The sequence below is a fragment of the Ovis aries genome, chromosome 5 (assembly GCF_016772045.2).
Source record: "Ovis aries strain OAR_USU_Benz2616 breed Rambouillet chromosome 5, ARS-UI_Ramb_v3.0, whole genome shotgun sequence".
Lineage (NCBI taxonomy): Eukaryota > Metazoa > Chordata > Mammalia > Artiodactyla > Bovidae > Ovis > Ovis aries.
In genome coordinates this window covers 10499469-10519397 of record NC_056058.1, presented here as the reverse complement: position 1 = coordinate 10519397, position 19929 = coordinate 10499469, and the positions used below count along the sequence as shown (strand labels likewise).

Below are 19929 nucleotides of genomic sequence, written 5' to 3'. Positions count from 1 at the left end.
AACCTTTAGAAACAACTCTACATGGGAAGGGAGTATCATTACTCTTGTTTTTCATTTGAAGAAGCTAACATTCAGAGAGATAGTGTCACTTGCCCAAGGCCACACAGCTTGGAAACAATGGGGCTGGGTTTTAAATCTGTTCCAATTCCAAAGCCCGTGGTCCTAATCACTATGGTATAATATAACCAGAATTTTATTTATGAAGAGATATATAATAATATGGGCTTCCCAGGTAGGGCTAGTGGTAAAGAACCCGCCTGTCAATGCCTGAGGCTTAAGAGACGTGGATTCAGCCCCTGGGTTGGGAAGATCCCCTAAAGGAGGAAGCGGCAACCCACTCCAGTATTCTTGCCGGGAGAATCCCATGGACAGAGGAGCCTGGCGGCTACCCCCATGGGGTCGCAAAGAGTCGGATATGACTGAAGCGACTTAACACAGCACACAATACATACGTGATGCTCATTTTCTTCATCTTTCTAAACATGCCCATGATCTTACACTTCTGATACAAAATTTTAAGGAGAGGAAAAAGGCCCAGGAAATTGAGCTATTCTCCAATGAGACCACCTAACCCATCGTATCTTAGGCAGAGATGGTAGGAATGACCAAATGTTTTCCTTCTTCCTGTCTTTGACAAGCTTCCTGAATGAGTTAGACTTATTGCTTACTTTTCTTTCAATCAGACATCTGCTGCCAAAATTTCATGCACCCCCAAATTCCCTATAAACAATCCTCTTTTTCTCTCATATTTAGGCATATAAGCGTATGCTCGGTTCCTTAGGCATGTCTGACTCTTTGCAACCCTATGGAATGAGGCCTGTCAGGCACCCCAGTCCATGGGATTTCTTAGGCAAGAATACTGGAGTGGGTTGTCAATTCCTTCTCCAGGGGATCTTCCTGACCCAAGGATTGAACCCATGTCTCCTGCATTGACAGGCAGATTCTTTACTGCTGAGCTATAGAGGAAGCTCATTTTCAGACATACTTCATTTTATTGTGCTTTGGAGACATTGCATTTTTTATAAATTGGAGGCTTGCAGGAACCCTGCTTTGAGCAAATCTATTGCCATTTCTTCCAAAAGCATTTGCTCACGTCATGCCTCTGTGTCACATTTTGATAATTCTTACAGTATTTCAAACTTTTCATTATTAATAATAACACATACAATATTATTAATATAATATATTTGGCATGGGGATTTGTGACCAGGGCTCTTTGATGTTACTACTTGGATGGTCAGCATTTTTTAGCAATAAAATATTTTAAAATTAAGGTATGTACATTTTTAAGATAGAATGCCATTGCACTGACATATATTTACTACCATGTGTAAAACAGCTAGCTAGTGGGAAGTTGCTGTGTAGCACAGGGAACTCAGCTCCGCGCTCTGTGATGACCTAGAGGGGTGGGATGGGGAGAGTGGGAGGGAGGCTCAAGGAGGAGGGGATATATGTATCCTTACAGCTGATTCACTTTGTTGTACAGCAGAAACTAACACAAGATTGTAAAGCAATTATATTCCAATAAAGATGTTAAAAATTTAAAAAGCTCTGATACATTCAACAACATGAAAAAAAGATAGAATGCTACTGCCCTCTTAATAGACTACCAGTATAGTGCGAACATAATTTTCATATGTACTCGGAAACCAAAAAATTCATGGGACTCACTTTACCGCACTATTTACTTTATTGTGGTGGCCTGGAACTGAACTCACGGTATCTCCGAGGTATGTCAGTAGAAAGCCCCAAAGCCCTAGGGATTTTCTTGTCTCTTCTGCTGCAATCAACACAGCTGGTCTGTCTTCCTCACTACCCGTCTACCACGTCTGCTTCCTTCTCTGCTCCTCTTTCGCCCTCTGTTCCCTAGCTGTGGGTGCCTCTCTGACCCTGTGTTCCTGTCTGTGACACCATCATGCCTACAGGGCTCAGTCACTTTCAGCTTCAGCCAACCTTTTCTGTGGATGACTCTCAAATCTGGACAGGCAGTCAAGCCTTAAACATATCCCCATCTGTCTGCAAAGCAGTATTTCTGCTTTGATGTCTTGCAGGGACCTCAACATGACTGAAAGAAGTTCTTCTCACTAGAAGCTCCCTGTACCCCATCAATGGCAGCAGTCAGTAGTCAGCTGAGGACTCCCCTGCTGGTCCAGCAGTAAAGAATCTGCCTGCCAATTCAGGGGACACGGGTTCCACCCCTGGTCTGGGAAGATCCCACACGCCACAGAGCAACTAAGCCAGTGCACCTCACCTACCGGGCCTGCACGCTAGAGTCCTCGAGCCGTAACTACTGAGCCCACACACCACAACTGCTGAAGCCCGTGTGCCCCAGAGCCCAAGCTCCACAGCGAGCAGCCACCACAATCAGAAGCCCACACACTGCAACTAGAGGAAAGCCCGAGTGAAGGAATGAAGACCTAGCAGAGCCCAAAATAAATACATAAAAACTCAACAGTCACAACACTGTAAATCAGCTATATTTCAACTGAAGAAATTTAAAAAATAGTTGATAGTCATGTTCTGGAATGTTCTTTTTCCTGGTGAAACAGACCTTAAGTCCATCTTTTCCTTCCTATTGCCACTATTCTAAGTGAGTCCCAAATCATCCCAGACTTAGAATCATCTCAAGGGACTTAGTCCATCACAATCAGGAACCTCCTCCTCTTCTGCCCTTTCCCCTTTCTCTACCTCCTCCCCCTTCTCCCTCTTCCTCTTGACTGTATTTTATTGAGACAGCCACTTTGCAACCTTGAGGAAAGACAGCCTGAAGTAAAAATACAACACACTGAGGAAGGCAGAAGAACATCACTGAGCTATTCACTAGCCCTGGTCTACTGACTTGTGGATTTCTAAGTCAGGTGACAAAAGCCTCTAATGAGAAAGTTGCCTCCACTGTTAACTTACAGAAAAAAAGCATTCCAAACCGATGTACTAGGATCTATGAATGGTTTCAGCTGACTCTTCGGAAAAAGTTCACTAAATGGAATGATTGGGAGAAATGACCTCACTATTCAGTTACTATATTCTTCCTTTTTCTTTTTATATATGTGCTAATTACATATCAATGATTTTGTGAAAGTCAGATTTGCATAAGATGTGATTCTGCTACACATTTTGCAGTTTCTTCTTTGAAAACATCCAGGCTACTTCCTACCAGTACAAACTCCTCAGTTTAGTTTATGAAGACCTCCCAGTCTGATCCCTTCTGTCCGTTAAATCTTATTAATATCCTATAATCTCTAGAATACCAACATGAAGCGAAAGAAACATCACCAGCCACATTTTCATGCCCAGAGCAAGACTTAAGAATCTTGGGTTTCCTTCCTGCCTCTGTCCCTGATGCCAGAGTTTCATGTCCTGAAATTCTGTGGGTGGTCTCCAAATGTGCCCATGAGCAGTGAAAACAAAACAACCCACAGCCTATGTCCCTCCAGTATCACCTAAAAAACACTTGACTTCTGAAATCAAAGCTTCATAAGGCTGAAGGCACTCTTGGGAGCAAAGTATTCGATACTCGTTAGTCATGATGACTCCAAAAGAGATTTACACATAGGTGAATTACACACTTAGAAAATGTACTCCAGTGCTCGCTTCGGCAGCACATATACTAAAATTGGAACGATACAGAGAAGATTAGCATGGCCCCTGCGCAAGGATGACACGCAAATTCGTGAAGCGTTCCATATTTTTAGAACAAATCATTTCAAGATTTGTATGGAAATACAAAAAACCTCGAATAGCCAAAGCAATCTTGAGAAAGAAGAATGGAACTGGAGGAATCAACTTGCCTGACTTCAGGCTCTATTACAAAGCCACAGTCATCAAGACAGTATGGTACTGGCACAAAGACAGACATATAGATCAATGGAACAAAATAGAAAGCCCAGAGATAAATCCACACACATATGGACACCTTATCTTTGACAAAGGAGGCAAGAATATACAATGGAGTAAAGACAATCTCTTTAACAAGTGGTGCTGGGAAAACTGGTCAACCACTTGTAAAAGAATGAAACTAGATCACTTTCTAACACCGCACACAAAAATAAACTCAAAATGGATTAAAGATCTAAATGTAAGATCAGAAACTATAAAACTCCTAGAGGAGAACATAGGCAAAACACTCTCAGACATAAATCACAGCAGGATCCTCTATGATCCACCTCCCAGAATGCTGGAAATAAAAGCAAAAATAAACAAATGGGATCTAATTAAAATTAAAAGCTTCTGCACAACAAAGGAAAATATAAGCAAGGTGAAAAGACAGCCTTCTGAATGGGAGAAAATAATAGCAAATGAAGCAACTGACAAACAACTAATCTCAAAAATATACAAGCAACTTCTGCAGCTCAACTCCAGAAAATAAACGACCCAATCAAAAAATGGGCCAAAGAACTAAATAGACATTTCTCCAAAGAAGACATACGGATGGCTAACAAACACATGAAAAGATGCTCAACATCACTCATTATTAGAGAAATGCAAATCAAAACCACAATGAGGTACCACTTCACACCAGTCAGAATGGCTGCAATCCAAAAATCTGCAAGCAATAAATGCTGGCGAGGGTGTGGAGAAAAGGGAACCCTCCTACACTGTTGGTGGGAATGCAAACTAGTACAGCCACTATGGAAAACAGTGTGGAGATTCCTTAAAAAATTGCAAATAGAACTACCTTATGACCCAGCAATCCCACTTCTGGGCATACACACCGAGGAAACCAGAATTGAAAGAGACACATGTACCCCAATGTTCATCGCAGCACTGTTTATAATAGCCAGGACATGGAAACAACCTAGATGTCCATCAGCAGATGAATGGATAAGAAAGCTGTGGTACATATACACAATGGAGTATTACTCAGCCATTAAAAAGAATTCATTTGAATCAGTTCTGATGAGATGGATAAAACTGGAGCCGATGATACAGAGTGAAGTAAGCCAGAAAGAAAAACACCAATACAGTATACTAACACATATATATGGAATTTAGGAAGATGGCAATGACGACCCTGTATGCAAGACAGGGAAAGAGACACAGATGTGTATAACGGACTTTTGGACTCAGAGGGAGAGGGAGAGGGTGGGATGATTTGGGAGAATGACATTCTAACATGTATACTATCATGTGAATTGAATCGCCAGTCTATGTCTGACGCAGGATGCAGCATGCTTGGGGCTGGTGCATGGGGATGACCCAGAAAGATGTTATGGGGAGGGAGGTGGGAGGGGGTTCATGTTTGGGAATGCATGTAAGAATTAAAGATTGTAAAATTTAAAAATAAAAAAACTAAAAAAAATAAAATAAAAAAAAAAATAAAAAAAAAAAAAGAAAATGTACTCCAGGACTTCCCTGGTGGTACAGTGGATAAGAATCCACCCGCCAATGCAGGGGACACAGATTCAATCCCTGGTGTAGGAAGATCCCTCAGGCTGCGGCGCAACTAAGCCTGAGCATCACAACTGCTAAACTTGTGCTCTGGGTCCCAAGAGCTGCAACCACTGAAGCCTGCGTGCAATCATCAATATGGAATTAGCACATATATAAAAAGAAAAGGAAGAACATAACAACTGAATAGCGAGGTCAGTTCTTCCTATTGTTCCATTTAGTGTTCTTCTTCTGCAACAAGAGAAGCCACTACAATGAGACGCCCGCACACCACAACGGAAGAGTAGCCCCCACTCACTAGAAAGCCCTCGCACAGCAAAAAAGACCCAGCCCAGCCCAAATAAATAAGTAAATTTTTTAAAAAAGAAAATGTACTCCAGCTGCCTGGTTCTGTGCAAAAACCACACACAGTAAAGCCTGAGAACACACCCTTGATCAGGCTCTTCCCCTTCCGCACAAATCTGTTCATACTTATACCACTTTATTGATGCGAGATAGCTAACGAAGCTAATTTCAACGGAGTTTTAGCCCATTCAGAGCTATGACACAAAAGATATGCCATAACTCCTGGAGTAGGACCACACCAGGTGTAGGTATATTCCAGCCCCCAGTACATGCAACGGTTAATTAAGCTGACACTCCCACTGACCTCTAAAACTGCACCACGTTATCTAGACCAGCCAACATGCATGGGCATTCAGGTAGGGACTTTGTGACCTCTGGATCAGTTTATTTTTCGGCGAAACTTCCCTTAACAGTGGTAGGTCATAAGAACCATTGATTGGTTCATTCATTCAGAAACATTTATTGAGCACTTATTGTGTGCCAGGCACTACTCCAGGCACTGGGGAATACAACCTTGGGCAGAAGAAATGAAATCCCTGCCTCATGGTGTTTGACCTAGTGAAGAAGATGGGCAAAAAAATAAATAGGTAAAGTATTCAACTTGTCAGAAAGCGCCAAATGTGTGGAAAAAAATCAATAAATGAAAGAGGACAGAAAGCGTTGGGAATTTTAAAATTTTAAGTAAAGGGTCAGAGAACCCTGGAGTAAAGTCTTGAAGATAAGAGAATGGATAGAGCAGATATTTGGGCAAAGAGCATACCAGGCAGAACTGGAAGTGCAAAAGCCCTGAGTTTTCAAACTTGCCTGAAGTGTTCAAGGAACAGTAATAACAGGAGCCTGGTGAACTGAAGCCAAGCGAGTGAGAAGGAGAACAGGGAGTGATGAGGTTGCGAGCTGATGCAGGTAGGTCCTTGCGGGCCAGGCTGAGGACTGTGGCTTCTCCACTGAGTGAACCACAGGAGGGATGGTTCACTCAGTGGAGAAGACAAAGTAGAAAAGTCAGCAGAAAAGTGATTTGATCTAATTTAGGTGTTCAAGGGATCTTTCTGGCTGCTTGTGTTGATAACAGACTGTGGGGAAGGAGGGCAGAAGCAGAGAGCCCTGGGCAGACACTGCTCTAACAACCCAGGCAAGAGATGATGACGGCCCAGCCCAGGGTGGAGACAGCAGAGGCAGAAAAAGTACTGAATGCATGTTAAAGTTGGAACCTATAGAATTGGGGGCTTCCCTGGCAGCTCAGATGGTAAAGAATCTGCCGTGGATAGAGGAGACTCGGGTTCGATCCCTGCATCAGGAAGATGTCCCTACAGAAGGGAAAGGCAACCCATTCCACTATTCTTACCATGGACAGAGGAGCATGGTGGGCTCCAATCCGTGGGGTCTCAAAGAGTCAGACATTACTGCCATGTCCATGCCAGGAGGCATCAAGATTGTTGGTCAGAGCTCCTGGAAGGACACAGCTGCTATTCACTGTCAGGGGAAGAGATGGAGGGACAACACTGGATGATCAGGAGCTTGGTTTTGGATGGTGAACTCCTCCTCCAAAGTGGGATTTTGAGAGAGGTCCGGGTTGGAGATGTAAGTTTGGGAAACAGCAACATAGAAGGAGTATGTATTTATTTATTTTAAAATACTTTAAAATTTTTATTTATTTGGGTGTGCCAGATCTTAGTTGCAGCATGTGGGATCTAGTTCCCGGACTAGGGATCAAACCCGGGCCCCTGGCATTGGGAGCACAGAGTCTCAGCCACTGGACTACCAGGGACATCCCTAGAAGGAGTATTTAAACTCTTAAAGTTGGGTGAGATAGCCAAAGGGCTGAATATAACCAGAGAAGTCATGAAAATGGGTTCTTTGTTTTCCTTAAATGACCCCCCTCCCTCGATTTCTTCTCCCCCTTCCCAAGTTCTCAGCTTCATCCTTCTACTACACAACCCCACTGAAGGTGACAGCCTTTTGTCTCTGGATCAGGCCCAGGTTTTTGGAGAGAGGAGAGGCTGTCCAGCTCCTACAACCTCTGTCATAACACGGCATCAGCAGGTCCTATAGTTCCTTCCGGCATAAATCAAAGCACAGTGTCTTTTCAGCTGGCAGCCTCCACCTTGGCCCCAGGCACCCACTTGCTTCCTGTTCCACTGAGATTTCCTTTGCCCGCAGGACAGCTGTCTCCCTGCCTTGGTGAGAAGAGAGCAGTCATCAGCCCTGAAAACCATAGAAGCAGTGACCAGATGCCTCTTCAGAGGCCGGCTGGCATTTGTCACAGCAATTCAAGAGGACAAGACCTCTATCAGCCCCCAAACCTGCAGAGAGATGGATGGCAAGGTCTTCTCCAGCCACACAGGGAAAATGGCCAAGAAGCTCAGTACAGAACAACGTCACCTGGCCATCTGGCCTTCTCTCAATCCTGCCCCACCCCAGGCGGGGGCAGAGCGAGAAAGGAGGACACTTTTAGACAAGCAAGTGTGCTGGGCGCTGTCCCGGGTGCTGAAATCTCTAACCCATTGGGCGTCTGGCTATTACTCCTTGTATTGTTTTGGGATTCCCTGAAAGGAGATCCAAGACAAGGACTTTTGGGAGGCCACGGAATTACAAGAGAGTGAAGCAAAAAGTTGGTAAAGTGTGTACCAATGAATAGGTTTCATTGTGAGCACCTGGAATTCAATCCTGCTAAGATTCTTTAAGAAGCTGTAGAACAAACCTCTGAGTTTTCTCACTGAACAATGGGAAAGTGAGGGTATTTATACATCAGCATCCTTGCTCATTGGTTGAGGGCTGCTCCTGGCTGGTGTTCAGTGTCTGTCATATGGGCCGAACAAACTCCTATGATTCTGGAGAAGACTCTGCATCAGAGATGCAGAGAGATGAGTGTACTGGAGGTGCAAAGAGCTGAGCTGCATAGGAAGTGCCCACTACAGTCGCAAGTAAACCCGGAGGTGAGATGAACTAATGAAGAGTGGGACATGTGCAGCAACCACACTCCACCAAAAGAATCTGTTTCAACTTTCCCTTCAGTTCACCAACTCCCATTTATGAAGCACTCAAACAGCTTCAGGGGCACAGGCCACAGTATCTGCCACTTACTTTGCCTCCTCTATTCCCAGGTGACTCAGGGTTAAAGAATCTGCCTGCTAAGCAAGAGGTGCAGGTTCCATTCCTGAGTTGGGAAGGTCCCTTGGAGGAGGAAATGATAACTCTTCCCAGTATTTTTGCCTGGGGAAATCCCATGGACAGAGGAACCTGGCAGGCTACAGTCCATGGAGTCACAGAAGAGCTGGACACAACTCAGGGACTAAACAACAATTCCCGGCCACAGCTCTAAGAGGTAGACACTCTCGTTACTCGTATTTTCCAGGTGAGAAAACCAAGGTTCAGAGAGATCAGCTCACATTCTCAAGTTCATCAGTGGCAGACAGTCAGTCCCATGACTTTGAGGCCCAGGTCTTAGCTATGTAGACTATGCCAATTTCCCATTTTTAGAAAGCTACATTGCCCAGTTCTTTCCTGCCACCATGGAGCCCAAGATGAGGGTGAAAATGAAGGACTGCCTGGTGACTTCCCTGAAAAACTTGACTTTAGGGAAAATGGACTCAAGAAAAATGGATTCTGGATCCGTATCTGCCTGAGTTCAAATCCTGGCTGCACTATTTTGAGGTAGGTGAATTTGGGCAAGTTATTGAAGTCCTTTGAGCCTCAGTTTCTTCATCTGTGAAGTGGGAATAACAATGGTACTTAACTCAGAGGGTCGTAAGAATTAACTGAGCATATATTTATATATACACAGTATATCATGTTATAACTGCTTTGTAAGTTCTAGAGTGTCGATACTGTCACTGTTCTTAATAACAAGTATTATGTTCATAAGGATACTGGGCTGAATATAGCTCTTTGTCTAAACTTAATTTGACTCAGGGATATCCTAGACTTAGGGATGTGTCCTAGCAGGGCAGCTGAGATCCTAATCTGCCATTTACTAACTGTGGGACCCTTTGTAAGTAGCTTGATCTCTCTGAGCCTCAAATTCCCCTCTAAAGAAAGGTCTTGTGGAACTGAAAAGTGATAACACACATGAAATTGTTAATATAGTGCTGGCACACAGTAAGTGCTCAATAAATGACGAGAACAAAAATCACGGCAGCCAGCATCATTATCATCACTGTCGCTCCAAGATGGACAAACAAGCTCCTGCTGCTAGGAAGTGAAGCGATTCTTGATGGAACACGGTTCAGCAAATATCATGACAACCAAATACTCTGAACACTAAGAAGATCGATGCTCTCTCAACGACAAAACTCTCTGAGTGATAAAAAGCATTTGTGTCACAGTGGGGAATCTTTCTGGTACCAGGGGTGACTGACTGATCCTCTGCTGGGGGGTGGGGTGGGGATTAATGCAAAGAGACATTAAAATAAAATGCTGCCGGCATTTATAGAAGCCGTTAGTTGGTCCTGTGAGTCAGAATGCTAGTTGTGGTTTACTGTTGTTGTTTGGAATGTTTTCATTTGCAGGCAATGCAGGAGAGGCCGAGGAACAACTACATCTGCTGTTCAATTAGTCAAAAAAGCAAGAGAATGTGAGAGGTGTGTGACTCTGGCCAAGTTACTTTGACCCTTCTGGTCCTCAGTTTCTTTAACTATTTAAGGAAAAAAATGGGAAATTGGAATTACTCTCTGAGGCTCCCTATTTCTCTAGAAAGGGATCACAGGCTGGGTATTTGGAGAGACGAGGGAAAGAAAAGGCAAAGCTCTGATGGTGGAATCCAAGAGGTGGCATTAGCTATCTATACTACCCCCACTGACCTCCAAACTGGGACACCAAGACTCCTTGACATGAACATTATCTTCTGATTTTGGAAGACTTCTGATTACCCACCATCTCAACATGACTTTGGGCAAATTACTTCTTCCCTCTGTGTCTTTACTTCCTGTGAGTAAAATAAAGGGGTTGGACCTGCCAGAGTCCACTGAGTTCTAACATTCAATGATGCTATGAAAACAATGTCAACGTCCTTTCCTGCTGGTCTCCAAGTACTTGAGTCTTTTCCTCACCTCTGTCCTTAACACAAAACTGCCCAAAGCCTGGTGTGGTTCATAGGACCTTTCAAAAAAGGAACCTTTGTTTTCTTATAGTCACAAAATATGAGAGCAGGTAAAGACCTAATGTCAGGGTATCTGCACTGGGTATCTGGGTATCAGGGTATCTAGACTCCTGGACTGTTCAACTATTTCTATCAACGCAGGGGTCCCCATCTCCTTAAATAGCTTGGTAAACTTCCCAGAGGGCTTCTCAGGTGGCTCAGTGGTAAAGAATCCATCCGCCAATGTAGGAGACATGGGTTCAATCCACGGGTCATGAAGATCTCTTGGAGAAGCAAACGGCAACCTACTCCAGTATTCTTGCCTGGGATACCCAATGGACAGAGGAGCCTGGTGGGGCTCAGTCCATGGGGTCACAAATGAGTTGGACATGACTTAGCGACTAAACAGCAAAAACAGATTTTTCCAGAACACTCTGATTATCAGAAATGTTACCACCTGCCAGCGTGGCAAACATTTATTTTACTGACCACCTGCTATATGTCAGGTACAGGGCTAAGCCCAGGAATTGAAAAAACAGTCATCTTTGCTCCTACCCTGGAAGCATTTGCAGTCTCTTTTCTTAACATGCACAAGTGTGTTATCTGACTTCTTTGATGTATACGTATATTTCAACATTACAGCAAGAACTCTGTTATCTCAGAAACATAGCCAAGCTTTTCAAATCTTCCTCTTATATATTTTCAGTTTAATGATCAAATTCCAAATACACATGGAGGATGCTATAAATAGGGTTGATCAACTACAAAGTTAAAATGTCTCTGAGGCTTTGAGCTACACAGAGCACACAAAAATCCATGGGTAAGGTCTTTTTCACCAAATGTCACACCAAAAGATGGCCAAAACATTGGTAATCCCTGAAAAGTGAATGGTATTTTAATGCTGCAGATTGCTTTGAAATATGAGAACACAATGTTTTAATCAGAAAGCGCACATTCAAGTCATCTTTGTTTCAATGTCAAATTAATACACTTGAGTCCCCTTCCCCCAAGAACACAAAATTAAGAGTTTATTGCATTTCCCATTGCTAACATTGCACAGAAGTCTAGGTGTGCAGGGACACTAGAGTCTTCTCTCTCTGTTCCTCACTTATAACCCAAGAGGAGATCCAACAGCCCCTTAGAATTTGAAGTAATAAAATTTGAGCTATGTGCCCGATCTGAAGGAGACAGAACCACCAGACAGTAAGAAAGAAGGGTTGATTACTGGAGAAGTTAAGACAAAAGCAAGAGAAAGGAAAAGAGAAGACAAAGAAGGAAAGGAGAAGGGGTTAAGAAATGAATAGAATCCACAGCAGGGGCTCCTGGTAGCGTTCAAATCAGGACCCCACTGAGACTCTGCTGAAAACTACAGACCAGGAAAACACACACACACACACACAATTTTGGCATGAAATTTCAGATGGCTCATGGATCCCATTAATTCCAACTACAAGCTTGCATCCTTAGGACCAATCTGCCCCAGAGGAAGACTTTCTTCTCTAGGGGCTCATCAAGTATCAGGGAACTGAGAATAAAAGATCACCCTGTTGTAAACTGCGTAGTGGATAGAAACATCCAGGCAGCAGACTGGCCTATCCAATGGCTACCTTTCAACTTGTATGTGTCTGTGTGTCTTAGCCGCTCAGTTGTGTGTGACTCTTGGCGACCCCATGGACTGTAGCCTGCCAGGCTCCTCTGTCCATGGGATTCTCCACACAAGAACACTGGAGCAGGGTGCCATTCCCTTCTCCAGAGGATTTTCCCGACTCAGGGATCAAACCTGGGTCTTCTGCATTGCAGACAGTTTCCTGACTATGCGAGCCACCAAGGAAGAACTTACTAATCACTTATTGAGACTTACTATATGCTCAACAGTATATGAGCTTCCCTAGGTGTTTCAAGAACCATGTTACAGAAAACAGGGGTTTTGAAGGCTTCTTCCTGCCATCAAGGTCAAGCCAGCCTCTAGCAGCAGAAGTCAGCCCCCAGGGAGCATAAGTTGGTACAACCACTTTGCAGAGCAATTTGGCAGGATCTAGTGAAGCTGGGAATGCATAGAGCATACAAGTCAGCAATTCCACTCCTGGGCATATGCCCTAGAGAAATGCACTCACAAGAACGAGGGGACAGCTTTGTCCAAAATAGCACAAAGCTGGAAACAACCCAAATGTATAAATACATGGTAGAATGTTCACAGCACGGAGTACCATGAAGCAGTGAAAACGGATGGATGGGACCATTCTCGTCAAGCAGATTAAGCTCATACTTCTTACATACTTCTCTAATTAAACTGTAACATAAGTATCATATACTTCTTATATTCTTATATAAAAGTGTAAATACATAAACAGAAACGATAAGCACAAAATTCAGGAAAGTGCTTCTGGATGGAGAGAAAAGAATGGGGCCAGGAAAGGGAGTGCAGGGGCTTACACAGTGTTAAAAAGATTGCATTTTTAAGAAAAAAGTTATTACTGGAGTATAGTTGATTTACAACACTGTGGTGGTTTCAGGTATAGAGCAAAGTGAATTGGCTTTGCATATACACACATCCACTCTATTTAGATTCTTTTCCCACATAGGTCATTACAGAGTATTGCGTAGAGTTCTCTATGCTGTACGTAAAGGTTGTGCTTTTTTTGGTCACCAATGTTTACTTTTATTGGTTGTATATTTTACTACAACTTCCTGTGCTTTCAACAACAGTTGAAACATACTGTTTTCTTAGTCAAAAAGAACCTTCGGTGAAATACGGATAAGACCTTTTTACTAGATATTCCTAAAGTTTCTGATTGAAAACAAAAAGGAAAAGATAAAAGAAGATCAAATGATGTATTCCTGAATCTGTGTAAAGGTTAATCTACTTGAACAAGTAGTCTCTGAATGGAATATCAAATTCTTAATCACGTAAACGTTTCATTTCGATGGCAGTTTGCCCCATCACCTCCCTGTGCTCACCTCCTCCACTTCCCCCTCACTCACTCTGTTCCAGGCATGCTGGCCTCATCACTGTTCACCAAACCCACCAGACGCAGCTCAACCTCTGGCCCTTGGCACTTGCTGCTCTCTCTGCCTGGCACGCTCCTCCTTCGGCCCATGGCTTATTCACTCACTTCCTCTAGGTTTTCATTCAAATACCACCTCCCTGATGCTAGTCTTCCCTGACTTCTAGCCCTCCTGCCCATAATACATCCCATCCCTTCTCTGCTTTATTTTTTCTCTAAAAATATCTCATCAACACCTAACACACTAGATATTGTATTCATTCATGCATCTTGCCTTTCTTCACCACTAGAATGTTAGCCCTACAAGAGGAGGGATTTTTGTCTGTTTTGACCACTGCTGTGTTCCAGAGCATATAGTAGTTGCCCAATAAATATTCATTGGATGAATATTGTTCATGCAAATATTCATCCAACGAATATTTGTTATATGATTTGCTATATGGTCCTCCACTTCTTTTAGAATTATTCTATTATACCTTTTTAGAAATGATTATTTCTATCACATCTTTTTTCATAATACATTTTTAAACAACAACAAAGTCAACCATTGAGCTGTTGCACACACGAGTTTCCTAGTAAGCAAAGAGAAAAGTGCTCGATGCCATGATATGTCCGAGGAACCTTCCAAGGTCATGAGGCAAAGGACAGTGGGCACAGCAAACGGAGCCCCCGTCAGAAAGCACTAGGGCTGGCCCTCATAACAGACCACTCAAACCTGAAAGCCTCTACCAAAAGAGCCCAACTCACACAGCTCCTTCTGTGAGAAGCAACGTTGCTTTAAACGACAGATACATTTAAAACCTGAATTATGAGAGGCCAGCCAACACAGCATGGACACTAAGACCCACGACGTCTGCCAAGAGAGAAAGGACCTGGAGCAGCAACAGGGCCCAGAGGAGAAATAGAATCCCAGGGAAGAAAACTTGGAGAAGGAAGTGGCAACCCACTCCAGTACTCTTGCCTGGGAAGTCCCATGGACAGAGGAGCCTGGCAGGCTACAGTCCATGGGGTCACAAAGAGCTCAGTCCATGGGATCACAAAGACATGACTTGGCGACTAAACAACAGAGAGAACTGTGATTCCCACACAGAAATGATCCCATCAGTTCAGCTCAGTTCAGTCGCTCAGTCGTGTCCAACTCTTTTTGACCCCATGAACCGCAGCACGCCAGGCCTCCCTCTCCATCACCAGCTCCTGGAGTTCACCCAAACCCATGTCCATTGTGTTGGTGATGCCATCCAACCATCTCATCCTCTGTTGTCCCCTTCTCCTCCTGCCCTCAATCTTTCCCAGCATCAGGGTCTTTGCAAATGAGTCAGCTCTTCACATCAGGTGACCAAAGTATTGCAGTTTCAGCTTCAACATCAGTCCTTCCAATGAACACCCGGGACTGATCTCCTTTAGGATGGACTGGTTGGATCTCCCTGCAGTCCAAGGGACTCTCAAGAGTCTTCTCCAACACCACAGTTCAAAATGCACCAATTCTTCGGCATTCAGCTTTCTTTATAGTTCACCTCTCACATCCATACATGACCACTGGAAAAACCATAGCCTTGACTAGATGGACCTTTGTTGACAAAGTAATGTCTCTGCTTTTTAATATGCTGTCTAGGTTGGACATAACTTTCTTTCCAAGGGGTAAGCGTCCTTTAATTTCATGGCTGCAATCACCATCTGCAGTGATTTTGGAGGCCCCACCCCTCCCCCCCTGCCGCAAAAGATCCCATAGAGGATTATAATTCCATAGAGGAAAACTGGGCTCTCATATAGGAGAACTATGAGGAATGTCTCCCAGTGAATAGGGCTCTTGGGAGAGAAGGAAAAGACTTAGCTCGGAGGGGAGGCGTGAATAAGCAAAGGAGTCTGAAATCATCACAAAATGGTAAAGCCTATACTGGGACTGGATAAAGGGCTTTGGGGCCAGTAATGGAGGCTGGCTGACGAGCCACCAAATCCGTTTCCATTTCCTTCTAAGCAGGGTGTGCTGCTTCCCAGCTTCCCTGGGCCATGCATGGGCATGTGCCTGAATTCGAGCAGAAGCCTGTATGAGTGAGAGAGGTTACGAGCCAGGTTCTAGCCAGGACTCTACAACCGCCTCCCTGCCCCAAGCATCACCATCCACATTCATGTCTCTCCTATGATCTCCTGTAGACACGCAGACCCAATCTGTGAGTCAACAATAGGGGACCACAATGTATATTGAGGGCCTGGGTCCCTCAATCACTGTGCAGAGGAAAGAAGCCAACGAGAAACAACTGTTTTGATCTTTCAACAAGCAAGAAATAAAACTTCTGTTGTGTTTAAGTCATTACCTAGTTTTGGATTTTGTTGTTGCCGTTATACCAGCTAGAGTTACCTTATACAAGGTGGACGGTGTATACACCTTCACCTTTTACCTTTTACCTCTGGTTCATTATATCAGATCTGAAACCTCCTCAGAGGCATTGACTGCACCTTACTTCAACTGGTTTTCTCCATAATCCCACCACAATCTCTTGCACCCTGAAGTCCTCAAAAAGCATTTACCAATTTAAAATAAAGGCAGGGTATTCCCCCAAGCAAAGCAAAAGGACCACGTGTGCACAATAGTTACAAACTTGAATTCTGGAATGATATCATCTCAGGTTCAAATCCCAGCTCTGTCACTTACTAGCTGGGCGATCGCAAACAAGTTCCTTCTATGATTCAGATTCTTCAGCGCTCACATGGGAATATTAATGTTTCCTAATTCATTGGATTGTTGTGAGGATTAAATGAGAGAATGCACGTAAAGCACTTTGGAAGCAGTCAATTCTAATAAGCTATTATTCTAATTGTAACAGAAAGCATCTGCTGTGATCTCCAGCTGAGATGAGGAGGTGAGGGGGGTTGGGTAAGAGGGCAGAAGCACACTGAAGAACACAGGGGCTCAGCATTTCTGAGCCCAGCCTGGATGACACCAATCCTTACATTTTCAGAGTTCTCATCCTTCAAGATAATTCTAAGAAACATAGTACAGGCCACTTACCCTGTTAGCACCACCACAAAGTCCATCACATTCCAGCCATTCCTCAAGTAAGAGCCTTTATGGAAGGCAAATCCAAGGGCGATGATTTTAATTCCAGCCTCGAAACAAAAAATTCCAATGAAGTATGGTTCTGTGTCATCCTGGAAGAGGGAGAAGGTAAGATTAGTGTCTTTGGCTGGGCAGAGGGCGGCATGAACAGGGAACCACCCACCCAGAATCTCTACCCACTTCCCCTCACTTCTCCAGACTTTCCAGCCCTTACCGTGCCTCATGGCATCCTGCCTGGAGTAACCTTGTCCAAAAGCTACTGCGAGAAAAACAGAAGCATGGAAAAGACGACTCCTTTCCATTTGGCCAACTTTACACACTACTTAGGCCGCCATGTGTGACTATTTAAATTGAAATGAAGGGATTTCCTGGTGGTCCAGTGGTTGGGAATCTGCCTGCCAATGCAGGGGACATGAGTTTGATCCTTGATTGGGGAAGATCCCCTATGTCGTGGGGCAACTAAGCCTGAGGGCCGCAACTACGGTGCCTATGCACCTGGAGCCTTGCTCTGCAACAAGAGAAGCCTCTGTAATGAAAAGCCTGCACACCGCAATGAAGAGTAGCCCCCACTCACTGCCACTAGAGAAAGCCCACGCAGAGCAATGAAGACCCAGCACAGCCAAGAATAGTAAACATATAATAAAAAATAAATTTAAGGGAAATAAAATGAAAGACTCAGTTCTGCTGTCACACTAGTCCCATTTCTGGTGGCTAACGTATTGGACAGTGCAGATGTTGGATATTTCCACCACTGTAGAAAGTTCCACAAGAAAGCGTCGGTTTAGAATATCTACTTATCACATACATCATCGAGGACCCTGGGGTTGGTCGCTGTGCACTGGTCTCTCCTCCAAGCCCCCAAATCTGACACTTGTGATGATTCTAAGCTGGTATGCACCAGTACAGCAGTTCAGGTTGAGAAAATATTGGAATGAATACTTCTGCACTGGCTGGTAAATGGCTAATGTTTCAGCTCCCAGCTCCCTGCCAGACCTCCGGCCATGTCTGGCTTCCAGCTGACACTCTATAGTATTAATACTTGGAATTAAGCTATAAGCTTTGTTCCATCAGAGCCCCTCCGTTGCTGTCTCCCTCATTTGTTAATGACAATGCTTCTCAAGCTTCATTTCATTCTCCTTCCACGAGCTTTCCCATACCAGCTCACCATCGCTACTACTATTTGCTTACTATTCTTTCAACAAACTCTTTTTACTTAGCCTGATCTTGAGCAAAAACAAACAAAAAAGTTTTAAGTCATTGTTTTTCTGGACTAGTTCTATTTTTAGGAAACACATTATAATATACACGTGTGCTGGGTTGTGTCTGACTCTGTGACCCCATGGACTGTAGCCCACCAGGCTCCTCTGTCCGTGAGATTTCCCAGGCAAGAATACTGGTGTGGGTTGCCATTTCCTACTCCAGGGGATCTTCCCGACCCAGGGATCAAACCCACGTCTCCTGCATCGGCAGGCAGGTTCTTCTGCAGCACCACCTTGGAGGCCCAGTACGTAGTTATTAACATGTAAGAGCCTTGAGATCATCAATATTACGTGGATTAGGAAGGAGTGACTTCTAACATCTCTCTCTCCTTACACTTGAGTTTTGAAAACTGGCTTTGAAATCGTGATGGGAAGGAAAAAGTTCTCCTTCTTGGGGTTGTCAGAATGCCAGGAGGCAAACCAGGGGGCTGGGGGATGGCTTGGGGCATCGAGAGTGAACTTAGTGCTACTTTACAGCTCTGCAGAGTTCCACCAGATCAAACTGGATTTTGACTGGATTTTGACTCCAGAGCTGATATTCATGTATAGTAAAGCTGGAGAAAAGAGAAACCAGCTAAATGATACCCTAAGCAAGCAACCACACAAAAGTCAGAATGTGGGACCTTCCTTAGGGCAACTGGACTGGTTTCTGCAGAGTCAATGGCAAGAGAGAAGATAACTGCCTTAGATTAAAAGCCTTAACATCAAATCTAGACCATGTGCGGATCTTGGTTCAAACAAAACAACCTGTAAGATGCCATTTCTGAAGGAATTGTGGATATTTGATTACTGGCTGGGTTTCTGATGATTCCCAGGAACCACTGGCGTGTTGGATGTCAACATGTCACTGGGGTGATGTAAGAAAGCGCCTTTTTTGGCCACTCTATGTGCCTTGTGGGATCTTAGTTCTTCAGCCAGGGTTTGAACCCAGGCCATGGCATTGAAAGCACCAAGTCCTAACCACTGGACCACCAGGTAAGTCCCAGAAAGTGCCCAAATTTTGAGCAATGCAGACTTAAGTATATGGCAGTGAATTGATGTATTGCTTGGGATTTGCCTTAAAATACTTTGGCCAAGAAAAACAAACCAAGGAAATAAAAAACAAAAGGAAACGTGAAGTGAGTCAAAATCTTGATATTTGTTGTCTCTGGATGATGAGTTCATGAGGGGTTCATGGTACTGTTCTCCATGTATTTATGTATGGTCAATATTTTTCACAAGAATTTTGGTTTGTTTGTATTTTTTAAAAATTTATTTATGTATTTAAATTCTTTTGGCTGTGCCACCAGACTTGCAGGATCTTAGTTCCCCATCCAGGGATTGAACCTGGGCCCTAAGAGTGAAAGCATCAAGTCTTGCCACCCAATTGCCAGAGAATTCCCCAAAATTTTGTTCTGAATGTGACTTCTCATGGACAACGTGACCCCTCCATCCCTCTCCAGATTCACAAGAGGTCTGCTGGGCGGGGGTGGGGGCGGGAGTGGAGGACGGGCAGCGAGGACTTCTCTCTCCCCAGATTATTGGTATTCATGAAATTTAGGTTCCCCAGGGCTTCCACGGTGGCTGAGTGGTAAAGAATCCTCCTGCAATGCAAAAGACACGGGTTTGATCCCTAGGTTGGGAAGACCCCTTGGAGCAGGAAATGGTAACCCACTCCAATATTCTGGCCTGAGAAATCCCATGGACAGAGGAGCCTAGTGGGTTCCAGTTCATGGGGTCGCAAAAGAGTCGGACAGGACTTAGCAACTAAACAACAACAGGCAGGGGGCCCAGGATCTGGTTCTTGGAGACAAGGCTAAGAGC

General features: G+C 44.1%; 1 protein-coding gene and 1 non-coding gene across 9 annotated transcripts in view; one reads left to right on the top strand and one right to left on the bottom strand.

Annotated features, from left to right (window-relative positions):
- The window catches only part of CACNA1A (calcium voltage-gated channel subunit alpha1 A), a 373308-nt gene that overhangs the window by 181951 nt on the left and 171428 nt on the right, over positions 1 to 19929 (bottom strand). For all 8 annotated transcript variants that reach the window (XM_060415385.1, XM_060415383.1, XM_060415387.1 and 5 more), the window contains one exon: positions 16820 to 16959. In XM_060415385.1, coding sequence (XP_060271368.1) covers positions 16820 to 16959 — 140 coding nt within the window. The remainder of the gene's footprint in view (positions 1 to 16819; positions 16960 to 19929) is intronic.
- Positions 3584 to 3690, top strand: LOC114115122 (U6 spliceosomal RNA). The gene has a single exon (XR_003589605.1). It is a non-coding gene; the product is annotated as a U6 spliceosomal RNA (small nuclear RNA).